Raw genomic sequence first — 13,460 nt, 5'->3', positions numbered from 1 at the left:
AGAGTGGCAGTGTACAAACAAGACCATGACCCAGAAGCTGGAGGCTGAATAATAATACCATTGCATAACATACATACTGCACACTAAAGGGTGACTTGGCTTAAGGCCAAAATACACACATGCATATTGGCCATGTCATGTCACAGGGCACTGACGCTGCATGCAATATCTGAGATTCAAGTGGGTTTTCCGACATGGAGGGAGACAAGTGCAGACATATAAACACTGAACCACTGGAGTTCACCAAGTGTAGCTAATCGGATCTTTTTTTTTTCTGGTTTCCAAAGGCACCAATACTATGGCATGCAAATAACGAACAGTCTGAAAATCAAACCGCGCTCTTGTGGGGAGCGAAGATCATCACAAATTCTCCTTTTGCATTCCATATAGTACATGTGAACTGCACAAGACGATTCTGCTCCTCCGTGTTATCTACCCTACTGCACTGACAAATGTGAACGATGTGAACTTGGGGGAAGGGTGGGTGGGTGGGGGGCATTCCCTTGATTTCAGCACCGTGAGGGAGAACGAACCTGAGGCTCCTGAGAGAGGAGAACCTCGGCCTTGCAGCCAGAGGAATCCTTAGAAAAGATCGGTTACGGTAAAGAGATCTGGAAGCGAAAGGTTGCAGAGAGGCGGGAGGAAGATAGAGAGGAGAATGGAGGACAGATATCATACAGACAGCAACAGTGTACAAGACTGAGACGTGTCGGCGATACAAAATGGGACAGAAACGCTGGAGGAGAGAGCACAATTCCAACATACCGGCAGATCACCGCGTCTTTTTTATGTAGGAACAACAAGAAGCTTCCGTAAAATTACTTTCAGTAGGATTTCAATCTGAATTTCATGAGCAAACGGCAGCTCTGACCGTCACAGACCTGCTGCTGGCAATGCCTTTTGAGACAGCTCGGCAAAATCCCTGAGGGCAGACGTGGGCCACATCGTACCCACCTCTGAAGAGATCCTTACAATCATGCTCTCCATCATTCACCTTTGGAGTCATTTTCTTAGTATCCCATCATTCTGATCAACTAGACACCAATAACATCTGATCAATACCCTGAGCAGGTAAGCTGTGACAGGCGGCAACGTTTGGAATACGAGATCAGATATTACAGGAAAGTCATCTGTGACAGTCCGCAACATCGCAATAGCGCAGACATGTCATCCAGCTGAGCGCGAACACTTAATATTCAGAGTTTTGACTTTTAAAACTTTTAGCTGTGATGACCCGTTACCTGTCTTTCCTGCGCTCCCCTATCGGCACGGGGCTGACTGAGATCCGAGGTAAAGTGGAAATGGAGCCTTGTGATTGGCTGCTGGCAAATGAGGAGGTCTCCAGATTGAGTGGTGACTGTGGGGGCGTGATGAGACTGGGACTGCTACACTCCGAGTGCGAGAGGGAGCCTGGATGAAGGGGAAGAGGGGCAGAGAGGGACAGGATAAGGGCACATGAAGTTCAAGATGACACTTACATCTCACACATTCACACCCTTCTGTGATACACGGAACTTTTATCTAGGGCAGTAAACACCTCATCTCACTTGCCCCACATCCACAAATATCCTCAGCAGTTCGTTGCTTTGGGTTGGAAGCTGAGTTTCAATAAAGAATCTTGGAAAGACATCATTTTCACACTTCATGTAAAAAAAATATGGCTGTAACCTCTCGAGGAGGAGGTTCATGGACAGATGATTTCATTTTCTGCCTGAACACGAACCACTCAGGATGCAGATACAGAGGAGTTCAAAGAGTCACAATTTGGTGTGAACCAAAGACTAAAGAGAGTGAAAGGTTCAAACTGGCCAAAGTTGAACCAGCTGTGGGGATTGGGAAAGGACTTATGGCAAGATCTATAGCTAAGGCTTCACAGTTTGATCCAAGGGGCTTTTGAGTATTTTAATAGCTGTGCGGTGAGTGAGAGCAGTACCTCTGTCTGACCCCAGCATGGAGCGGGGGTAGCGGGGAGTGGAAGGGATTTTGATCCTCTCTGTGCGGTACTGGACATTATTGGAAGAACCTGGCAGAGGGATGAGACGGTGCATGAATGAACGCTGTGACATAATATCCGAAAAGAGGAAGGGACATGGAGGCGGTGACCTTTATGTGTGTGTGCGTGCGTGCGTGCCAGACTGACCGAGCCGTGCGCTGGAGGGCAGTGAGTTTGTACCGTGTGAGGCTCTGCTGCTGCGTGACGACGAGGATTCGGAGTAGTCGCCCGTGCGCTTCTGCTGGCTCAGGTCCAGGCTCAGACGACCCTGGTGTTGTGGGCTGCAAAGCCAAAAAATACGCGCCTTAGGAAACACTCAGAATTCTACATACAATGCTTACACAACTATTTGAACATGCAAGACATTTCACAGTGCAGAGTTGATTAAAGTGATGGGCTCAGCTTAATCACAACTGCACAATACTGAGGCGAAGCAACAGTAGGAAATCATTTTCATCCAAATTCCAAATCTAATTATGCAGTTTTGCCTTTGGGAAACAGGCCAATTAAAAAACATTAGACATCATAATAGGTCCCATCAGAAACGGAGACAATTAAGGAACCTTTAAGCATAAACCGGTCGAGGAAACGGTGTGTGAAGGAGGTAACCTGGTGTGGGTGTGCTGGTGACATATTTGGGAGGCGACGGATGGACAGTTGCTGGTGTGAACGCGGTGACTGCGCACGGTGTACACTGGATTCCTCATGATGGCCGTCACAGCAGGGCAAGGAGCCAGACCCCGGTGGGCTGAATCTGAAAGAGCACAGACCACGTTAGGGAGGGGAGGGTCTGTGATTATTGTGAGAGCACCTGTGTCAATGCAAACATCTGAGAAACTCACTTGGAGGTAGGGTGCCATTGTACACTGTGGGCACAAAGCCGACGCTGTGCCTATGGGAGCGGCTCGGGGAGGAGCGCAGCATGTCTCTGGGCTCCGGTGAGTGCTCGTCGTTAGAGTAGCTCTGTAATGAATAACGGACACAGTTACCATTTTCCCCCCGCAGGCGAACGAAACACCATTACGTCTTGAGAGAAATCCTCTACCCTTTGCTGCAGAGAAGTAACATATGAGAAAAATGACAGAACGAACATCCCACAACAGTAAAATGAACATTTATCCCCCTCCCTGCCTCCCTCCTGTGTGCTTCAGGGGCCTGAGGAGGTAGCCAGGCATGGTTGTCTGAGCCTCAGGCACTGACTCAGCTCATGGGTTGGGTGGCTGTACCAGTGCAGAAGCATCAATCACTCCGACACGCTGGCTAAGAGGCAAGTCCCAGAGGCATAACTCTGACGGGGCTGTAAATTCTATTACAAAATGGATGCTTTGGCCCACTGGGATGATTTAAAACGTTGGTCCCGTTTTGAATTCAAACTCAAATGCATCACGTTCTCGTCTCTTTATTAAAGAAACTTCTAATGAAGCTGCCTTGAATTGGTGCAGGGAGAAGGAACAGTAGACCTGCCAACTTGTACGCATTTTGCGTAGCAAGTACGCAATTTGACATCTAAATACGCTGGTATGACTCGCCCCTCTAAACTACGCAAAAAGCTGTGGACATGTGAGTTCTGTGACGTGCACGTGCGGTACTCATGTCTGACAACACCAGTGTTGTGCCTGAACGCGTTCATTGAACGATAGTTCATGAACTCGTTCGTATTTTTGGTGAACGTGAACTGAACGTACTGGGCAGGGAGGAGGCGGGCGGGGATGTTACGCTATAGGTTCAGCAGACTCCTTATTCTGTGCTTTTCTACAATGATTGACTGAAACTGCTTCACCGTGCTGCTGCATCGTGTTGTCAGACATGAGTACCGCACGTGCACATTTGCCACAGAACTCACATGTCCGCAGCTTTTTGCGTAGTTTAGAGGGGCGAGTCGTATTTAGATGTCAAATTGCGTACTTGCTATGCAAAATGCGTACAGGTTGGCAGGTCTGGAACAGCACCATACAAAGTCTACGGATCCATTTCGGGCGCCTTAAATGAACTCACTTGGAAGGTGGGGAGCGTGATGGTCTGCGGCGTCATCCTACGTCGAAGGGCGGGGGCAGATTTAGGACGCGGCCTCTTCACCTCCGGCTCCTCCCCTCTGGTTCGGCCGATGTCCTCGTCACACGACTTCCTCGAGGTCAGGACCTTGCCGTCCAGGAAATAGTGGTTTCCGTTCCTGTCCCTCTCTCGCTCGCTCCTCTCCCTGCTCTCCCCTGCTGCCATGGAGATGGCCGCCTCTCCCTTGCCGTCCGAGGTGATGGTGCAGTCGGACGCGGAGCTGCTTTGATGTTTGTGTTTGAACTTAAAGGAGTCACTGCGAGTGGGTGGGGTTGGAGGGGTAGGGGTCGGGGTGGATGAGGAGGAGAGGGACTCGGTCTTCGAAGGCTGCGGGGAGTGGGAAGCGGAAGTGGAAGCGGCGGCTACTGCTGCAATCTGATTGGCTGCCATGTACTCCATCTTAGAGGAGGGCGTTTCTGGCCGTTTGAAAGTGTCTGGGTCGAAGATGGATTTCCTCTGCTTGGGCGATTTGTAGATGGAGAGCTGGGCTGCCGCTGTGACCAAACTGGTGTTATCCGGCGCAACGGACATACCTCCCACCATCATCTTGGGCCACGTGCCCCCACTGTGCTTCTTCTCCAGGGTCGTCTCCATTGTGATGCAGTCTGAGGCAGAGACAGGGTCAAAGGGCAAGGAGGAAGGCCCCTTTGTGTAGGGACAGCACTCTTGGAAAGCACTGGGCCCATAGCGGCCGGTGCCCAAGTCAGAGGCCGGCCGCAGGCTTGTGGCGTGGAGGGAACCTGTGGAAAACGGCTTGCTGATGTCGCCGTACACCTCATCAGATTCACCTCTGACCTTCCTCCTCTCCCCGGAGATGCTACTTGTGCTGGCGCTTCCAACGTCGGGGCAGAAAATGTCAGTCTGCGTGGAGCTGTTGTGTTTGAGGTTGCGGCTGTTCCGCGAGTGAATCTCGGACAGGTGAATGCGCCCGTTGGACTTCTCCGATGACTCGCGCAGGCTCTCAAAGATGTTCTGGCCTGATGTGCTGTGTGGGAAGAACTGTGGGGAGGACAGACGAAGGAATAAGCCACACCAAACAATAGTTCTCACGAACCACACAGCTGAAGTTAAAACTGCTATGTAGGGCAGGCAAAAGTAGAGAGAAAGCTTGTGAAGATTTCTGGCATAGGTGAAAGAAATAGAAATCAGGATGGGAGATGAGAGTGGCCCACCTTCATGAGAGAGAGGCTGAGAGAGTCCCTGCAGCTCCTCAACAGAGCCTCACACTCTGTCACAGATTTGTTATCCAGAGCGATGCCATTTATCTGGGGAGTAGAGAAAGACACTGGAAATAAGGACAGGTCCTTCAGCACTAAAGCAACGCAAGTTCATCTTTTGGATACTCCTCTGAGGCGTGTGTGTATGTCTCAGGTGGCAGTTTTATTAAAATAGATGTCCATCTACAAACATACATATAAGTGACATATCAACCGAAATGAGAGTGCCCTGGGCCTGAGATGTGTCTCACTCTACTGCCGTGTGGAAACCACAAGAAATCTAGGCCAGCACATTTCAGCCCCAAGAACCCTCATGCTGCAATCCGCACATTTCCATCACAATGGGCTCCACTGAGATATTATGGCTGAGGTTTATCATAAAATGACTTGAGGAAAGGAACTTTCTGCTTTCACCTAGAACAAGTCTGATACGTTTTATCAAGCATCTCTGAACTCACCTCTGAGCCACGGAGTTCAGCTAGCGACATTCAATTGCATCCCATGCATATTTCATTGCAGATTCAGCACTCTGGACTCTTTTTTTGCAAACAGAATTAAGCATTTAATAAGTTACATACAACCTGATACACTAACGTGATTAACATCTGCAAGGGCACGATAAAATACGATACTCTCCCACGATTAAGATCTCTTAACACATCATCTGTGCTTAACCGTTGCTAATTGTGGTTGCAGCTGAGCTATCATCTGGCATATCAGTTCCCTGGCTACATGGAGGAGACTGCTATGCTGTTAAATGGTGAGCAGAGGGCTCTAAGTGCTCTGGGATTTAAAAAGGTAATGCACAGGTTTCATGCTTCATTTTAAACGGACGGGGGAGTTAAGGTTTCCACGGCTACTGGCAGATCAGCATAAGAGACAAGGTCACTTTTTCAAAAGGTAAAATGGAGATGCACAGTTCCATTTCTGACATTTGCCTTTTCTCTTCCACTCCCTCAAGTGGGAGTATATTGCAGCGGTGTGTGCGAAGACAGCTCCACCTAGAGCTGCAAGTTTTTTGGAGGATTTAATCAAAGCAGGAGAGACTTTCCTATTTCTGCTTCACACACTCAACCAAATCCCACCTTATCTGGGGTTCGGAGTGTGGATACTGGAGTGGAACAAGGCCTGGATTAAAAAGCCAAAGGAACCCATGTGAGCTGTACTGTGGAGGATGTGCAGGAAGGAAATACATAAATAAATAAAAGAGGATTTCACAGAAGCTAACTCACAGCGATCAGTCTGTCTCCAACTGTGAGAGAACCTTCCCTGGCGGCTGGACTGCCCTGGACGATGGCAGTGACAAAGACACCGCTCTCCAGACCGATCCCACTGTCTGAGACATCAAGGAGAAAAAACAAGAAAACATTAAATAACACTGCAGCTTAAAACAAATTTATTTGTTTATTTATAAGTAATGTAGTGCTCTGATATACCTTTGTGTCCAACGAGGTTGATGTGAACAGGAGTGACAAGCCTTCCTCCCAGAGACTTCCTTCTTCGGACCACCATGTTGATCAACCCTCCGCCAGTAAGGACGGCCTTCACAACCTGCTTCCTGTCCTTATTGGTCAGGTCAATGTCATTAATCTTCAACAACCAATCATTCACTCTAGAAACACAAAGACGATGGTCAGCAACGCATTTTGATAAACCGTTTGTTCAGAAAAAGCGTCTTGAGGCCGCTCATACCTTAACCTCCCATCTGCTATACTTCCTTTGTCCACCCTTGTAACAAATATTCCACAGTCTCCTGGTAAATACGGATCATTTACCCCCTCAGCGATATCAAACCCAAGTGCCTTCAAATCCATGTCATCCTGTAAGAGGCAATGATATAAATGTCAGTAAACCCATTCATTTTGACAGACTTATTCCAATATCATCAAGTTTTGGCAGTCTTTAGAGCTCTGCTGGCTCTCAGGAGACTGGCATGTCACCAAATCACTCTCAGTAATAAGAGCTGAGCACTGTTCTTACCCTGTCTTTCTCAAACTCCACCACCTCTGTCTCCCACTCCAGGGAGTCTGTGTCGATGGCTGAGTCGTGAGAGCTGTGGGCCATTAGCTGACAGAACCGGGCCTCTTTCTCCAGCTGGCTCTCCATCTTCTCCCTTAACAAAGAGAGACGTCGCACACAGAGTCAAAGGTCAGTCACTTGAGGATGGATGGGCAGAGACAACAGGAAGAAAGAATCGCACACAGCCGGTCTGTACACTGGAAATTACAGCGTGCATCGCTGTGGATGCAGAATCCAGCGTGAATTAAGGGGGGGATTTGCATGCAGAAATGAAAAAAGTATCCATGCTTTGACCGTCTTTTAGGTCAAATTAGGCTCAAACTTTTTGTATCCTTTCAAAATATTTCCCAGGTCCTTTCTCACAACTTCAACACAACTTTAGGGAATCAAATTTATATATACTCATATGAAAACTAAAAGTAGAATGCACACAATGCCCCACTGTCAGTAAGATATATGGTGTCCTACTGAAGCATGCCTTCAGGGTAACTGTGACATTAAAACCCCAATCTTACATTGTTCTATACAAAGGATGAAACTCTCAAAGTCACAGCACACTGCAGACTCCATACAATACTCTAACTCTAACGTCGCTGTCATATACACTTTAGCCAGCAGAGGGAGCCTTTCTATGCAATATGAACACATCCATGTGCAGGGAGGTTGAGACAGTGAGAAACCAAAAGCTGCATGTGCGTCCAAAACACTGTTGCTTTTTTGGGATTACACTTTTAATCTGGCCATAAGGAAATGGCGCCAGGCGAACAACTGAGCACCATGATGTCTCCAAAGGCAGAATATCACAGCTTACGCCCTGCCACACACCGAGTACAACAGCTTACAGAGACAAAGACAGTGCAACACACGAAGTTGGCTGAATAGAGCCAATGTTGTTCTGCGCTCGCTCGAAAGCGGGAGGATTTGCCTTGGATTGTATGAATCTTTCCGGTAGTCTTCACCATGACTGAGGCTTTGGAGCCACCGCGATGACTCACTTTAGTTCTTTGAGCTCTCGCAGGGCATCGTTCTTCTGTTTCCTCATATCGTCCAGATTACGCAGGGCATCGGCCAGATCGCTGACTGCCCGGTCCCGCTCTCGCCGCAGGTTATCACACAGAGTCCTGGGGAAGCAGAGGAGAGAGGCGGAAAGGCGACATGAGAAGCATATTGGTTGGACGAGCAGGTATGAACCTTGTGTGAGTCCCCTCAAACCCACACACAGACTGACCTTATGCTCTCCCTCTCCGCCACGATTTTGTCCCTCTCTTGAAACGCCCAGTCCCGTCGACATTTGGCCACCTCAGCCTCCTGTGTGGCCTCCTTCAGCTCCTGGGACATGGCCTCATACTGTTTCCTCAGCATCTCAATCTCCTTATTGGCTCGTTCCATGTCCAGGGTGGCCGAGTCTTGTTTCTAGGAACATTGAGCATGCACAAATAAGACTCTTCATTATTCTTTGCATTGCCGACAACATTCAAGTTCGAGTCCAGGGCCATCTAGTGGGCACACAGAGGTGTAGCCGAAATCCTCTTAAGGGTCAGGCCACTGACATACTGTAATCCACCAACTGACAGCTCTGTGGATGCACTAAGCTCTTTATCATGTGTCTAACCTTTGACTTCATACTGTCAAATGTAAGGCGCGGTGCCTGTGTTACCTGTCTGGCCTGATAGTACTCCCGCAGCAGCTGATCCCTTTGAATGATGGCCTCCGTCCTCTCCTTGCGGGCCACGTCCCTCTCCTCCCGGACCATCTCGATGTCCTTGCAAGCCTGGCTCAGCTCCTTCTGAGCCTCGGCCTTGTCCTTCACCTCGTGGCAGTACTTCTCCAGCAGCTCGTTCCTCTCGCAGATGGCCCTGTCGCGGTCCACCAGTGACGAGTTCAACTCCTGTCACAGAACAAAGGGGGCACAATGGAATGAGGGCATCTCAACACTGTGAGTCATTAATGCGATGTGAATAAATGATTTGAGGGCCATTGCAGACTGATCCAGCGCCAGTTATGAATCTCTTTTGTCTGTCAACCCGAGTGTTCAGAAATGTTCTTCAGAAAAGGGATGTGGTGGAGATGAACTATTTTCGTACAGCGTCCTGATCCAATGACTCAACCCAGTCATGAACAGACGCTTAAAAACCAGGTTGATATTAAATTCAACAGAGGAAAAGTTGCTCAGCAACTGTCAGACAGGAAGTCTCTTGGAGACGCTGTGACTGATCAGAAATGATAAATACAGTTGCATTACAAATAAAAAGCTCAACATTTGGTAAATAATTACTTGCTTTTTTGCCGAGAGGTAGATGAGAAGATCAATACCACTCTCATGCCTCTATAGATAAATATGTAATCAGAGCCAGCGGCAGGTTCATTTATCTTAGCATTAAGACAGGAAACCAGGGGGGACAGGAGAGTCAAGCTCTGTCTGAAGGCAAAAAAAAATCCACCTCTAAAGCTCAGTAATTAACACATTATATCTTGATTGTTTTATCCAAAGAAAAACTTTTGCCATTTTATAGGCTATTGTGTGCTGGACTATTTCTTGGCCAGGACCAGTAACTACTGGGCTTGAAAAGTAATAGTCCAGCACACGACCACAACAAACAAGATATAATGTGTTCATTTATATGTGCTAGGAGGTGGATTTTGTTACCTTTGTGCAGAGCCAGGATAGCCGTTTGCTAAACTAAGCTAAGCTCCAGCTACATATTTCCCATAGAGACATGAGAGTGGTGTTGATCTTCTCATCTAACTCTTGGCAAGAAAGCCGGTCAGTGCATGTTCCTAAATGTCAAACTTTTCCTTTAAACCTTTCAGGATTCATACGACTATAGTCCATAGCTCAGATCTGCTGCATTATATCATTCATGAACTTGACATGCTTGATATTGTTTAAATTTCTAAAAGCAGTTGTCGTGAGTTTTTATATTCAGTGTTGGATACATTCTCAAACCTGATACCTGTCTGAGTGCCTCCAACTCTTCACTGGCCACCACCCTCTCTGAAGAGGTGTTCTTCAATCGGGCCTCGGCCGCCTCCAGCTCCGTCTGCAGCTTGTCCAGCTCCTTGATCACCTGGTCCCGCTCGCTCATGATGAGGCGGTACTCGTTGAACACGGAGTCCCTCTCCTCCTTGTACTTCTCGCAGTCCTTGGCGGCCTTCAGCTGCAGGTTCTTGTAGCGCGTCACCTCTGACTGCAGGCGCTCCATCTCTCTCTGCAGCTCCTTGTTCTGAGCTGAGGACTTGTTCAGCTCCTGCTGCACTGAATCAATCCTGGGAGGGCAGAGGAAGATGGGGAGCGTTTCAGTGAACAGTTTTGTGGGATGCACGAATACAATGATGTTGTGTTGGCCACAGCTTGTGTGTGTACAGGTGCTGGATCAACACCTCCTATGCAAGAGTTTCAATATTAAGGTATTTCAGTGCTCAAATTTCATCTCATGTGTTTTGTTGCCTGTATTTGTGCAGGTGATCGACTCTTTCACCTCCTCATCGAGGTGGAGTACTGCTGCTGGTAGTGCATAGCCGAGTCTCGCTGTTTGAGCAACGCATCCATCTGCTTCTGCAGCCTTCGGTTCTCCTCCTCGGCTTGCTCCAGGCGGCTCAGGTCTGTGTTGTGGTTAGCCACCTTCTCGCTGTAGCGCTTGCTCAGGGCGTCATACTCCTTCTTCACGCCCTCCAGCTTGTCCATAGCCGTGTCATACAGTTTGTTTAACACCTCTGATGAGCCCTTCTCTCTCATTACCTGGCGAGGAGAGCAAAGATCGTATTATGCATCCTTATAAAGCTGCTGATGGCGTTCGCACATTGAAACTGAACTAAGCCTGTATTTGCTGTGCCACACCTTAGCAGCAGATGGCATCAATGTGTAGGCAGGATTCTATTTTTACAGTGCAAGCGAATCCTGTGCCAGCGTAAACAATGGCTTTCAAAAATGAAGGTGCATGCAGGCACAGAAGTAAAACCAAAAATTTGGCTTGGAAGATTAACTGTTTTATGTGTATTGAGTGTCCTTCAGACTGCATTATTCATCCCCTGTGAGACTGGATGTCTCATTATTGCAGGTCTTGCTGATATAGTCCCTCCTGATTCCTGACAGAGCAGCTCTGACCTGGGGGGTATATCGACCTCGTCTACACAGCATACACCGCATATACACTGATCTTGTAGCTACATGGTTCGGGTCAGTGTGCCCTTTGCCCAAGCCAAAGCCCTTTTCTTCTGAGCTTGCCCTTTTCAGAAATGCTCTGTGTGCATTTCCCTCTGCTCTGCTGCCCTGTGCTCTTAGCCACTGTTCCCACGGGTGCTGTGTGAGACAGCACTGCACAATAGTCCAATACGGGTCACAACATCCTTGGGCTGTTTACAACAAAGTATTCAGAGCATAAAAGACGTCAAAAAAAAAATATTGTTTGATGCTCAAAAATGTCATGATTTCGATTTATAAAGAGGTGAAAACCCCTCAGCACTATTAAAATGTGTGATGCTGCAGCAAAGGAACAAGCAGTTTGCATAATGCCTCTAGCATCTGTTCCATATCAGTAAATCTCTGAAGGCAATTCATGCCCTTCTAACATCTGGGCAGCTGGAGCAGACACCCACACACGCGAAAACGTGTGTGCGTGAGTGGATCGTACCTGCTGTTGCTGCAGCCGGAGGTCGGCCAGCTCTTTCTGGTCTTGACCGTGCAGCCGTTTGAGCTCCTCGCAGTTCTGCTTCAGGTGGTTGTGCTCTCGGACAAGTTGGGCGTTGTCCCTCCTGAGTGTCTCCATCTCCTCCTTCAGCTGTGTCTGTTCGCCCAAGACGCGGCTGTGCAGCATGCTGGAAAGAGGAGACGCACGTGCACGTATGGGGAGATACAACGCACATGCAAATAGACATGAGAAAGCGAGCTTTGATGATTTTAAGTACACAAGGGCTTTGGTGCGGCTTCGTCTTTAGTTGATGTACTTTTCTTTCTCAATTTCAAAAGCGTACAAACCCTCCATGATAACTATATGCTGTATAAAACCTACCGAATTAGCTGTCTTTTGCTTCCATCATCAAATATTCTAACTCCCTGCACTCTCCAACAGTTACAGTAATACACTGTATGATCAGTTTCCATGCTTCAGAAATTTTGCCTCGGCTTATGAGCTGTTAGGCGGAATTATTCAATCACATAAATGCCTCTATTTCCAAGCTTTTAAAACCCTGGATGATTTTTTTTTTTTTTTTGGTTTGTTTTTGTTTTTGCAGTGCCAATTCCCTTTTAATGTGAAAGCCAGCTGTAGCTCCAAGGGATGTTCTTTCAATTAGGTTAATTGCAGCACCATGCCAGTATTTGCTACAATTCCAGTAAAACAATGCAATAAAACCTAATTATTTCTACGCTGAAAAGCAGCAGGTGGCAGGTGGCCTGATATTCATCCTACGCTTAACAACATTTGCATTTCAATAATGAGTCCTGACACGCATTCGCCCCAGCTTTCATGTGGAACTCTGAGCATCTAGGTGCGTCGCATGTAGACTACATAATACAGGGAAATATTTAAAACTGGAGAGTCCTTCATTAGCAGTGAAACAGGGAAAATGGGGACTGTGACACTTTGCAGGAGCAGTACTTACTGGTAGAAGTCAGCCTCTTTCACAGCCTCCTCGCACCGTTTCAGTGTTTTGGTGTGCTGGTTCTGGAGGGACTGCAGATCTGCCATGGCCCTCATGCACTGGCTTTTCAGACGCTCATAGTCATGACTGGCTTTGGAATTTGGCCTTAAGGAGACAAGCAGCAAAGAATCAAACTGCTACCCAGCAGCCTTGTACGATAATGTGGCCAAACACAGCTCAGACAAGGAGGACAGACGACAGAGGTGACCTTCCCGATGTGTGAGAGTTCATAAGGTGGGATTGACTCATTGGACTATATGAAAACGGCATTAAAAAAGTATGTGCTGATGTAAGCAGAGCAGCCCTTGTGTCGTCTGTTGCACAAGAAACATCTGGTAAGTAGAGCACATTAACCTTAATTAAGCAGCCAGTGTCAGTGCTTTCTCTGCGAGTCAACATTATTCCAGACAGCAGACAATTAGTAGATGAAAACACGGCAGCCGGAACAGAGCTGAGGACACGGACTCCATGACTTCAACAATAGTTAAAGTAAACTTTACCAAACATAAACTTTGCTGCTCTGGGAGCAGTGAATCACA

At 47.7% G+C, this 13,460-nt stretch overlaps 1 protein-coding gene across 5 annotated transcripts in view; it reads right to left on the bottom strand.

Moving 5' to 3' along the window:
* The window catches only part of dlg5a (discs, large homolog 5a (Drosophila)), a 35,238-nt gene that overhangs the window by 8,666 nt on the left and 13,112 nt on the right, over positions 1–13,460 (bottom strand). For 2 of the 5 annotated variants that reach the window (XM_070977292.1, XM_070977291.1), the window contains exons 4-22: positions 12,883–13,026; positions 11,913–12,096; positions 10,761–11,020; positions 10,236–10,548; positions 8,939–9,169; positions 8,510–8,694; positions 8,277–8,402; positions 7,243–7,375; positions 6,955–7,082; positions 6,699–6,874; positions 6,495–6,598; positions 5,218–5,310; positions 3,989–5,044; positions 2,836–2,956; positions 2,603–2,747; positions 2,141–2,274; positions 1,934–2,023; positions 1,242–1,410; positions 534–611 (exon numbers count right to left, since the gene is read on the bottom strand). In XM_070977292.1, the coding sequence (XP_070833393.1) occupies positions 534–611; positions 1,242–1,410; positions 1,934–2,023; positions 2,141–2,274; positions 2,603–2,747; positions 2,836–2,956; positions 3,989–5,044; positions 5,218–5,310; positions 6,495–6,598; positions 6,699–6,874; positions 6,955–7,082; positions 7,243–7,375; positions 8,277–8,402; positions 8,510–8,694; positions 8,939–9,169; positions 10,236–10,548; positions 10,761–11,020; positions 11,913–12,096; positions 12,883–13,026 (3,870 nt within the window). The remainder of the gene's footprint in view (positions 1–533; positions 612–1,241; positions 1,411–1,933; positions 2,024–2,140; positions 2,275–2,602; positions 2,748–2,835; positions 2,957–3,988; positions 5,045–5,217; positions 5,311–6,494; positions 6,599–6,698; positions 6,875–6,954; positions 7,083–7,242; positions 7,376–8,276; positions 8,403–8,509; positions 8,695–8,938; positions 9,170–10,235; positions 10,549–10,760; positions 11,021–11,912; positions 12,097–12,882; positions 13,027–13,460) is intronic. The other 3 variants (XM_070977293.1, XM_070977294.1, XM_070977295.1) reach the window with 3 other exon arrangements.

This window comes from Chaetodon trifascialis, chromosome 13 (genome assembly GCF_039877785.1).
Source record: "Chaetodon trifascialis isolate fChaTrf1 chromosome 13, fChaTrf1.hap1, whole genome shotgun sequence".
Taxonomy (NCBI): Eukaryota; Metazoa; Chordata; class Actinopteri; order Chaetodontiformes; family Chaetodontidae; genus Chaetodon; species Chaetodon trifascialis.
The sequence above is the reverse complement of the archived record's forward strand: the minus strand, read 5'-3'. Positions and strand labels throughout refer to the sequence as shown.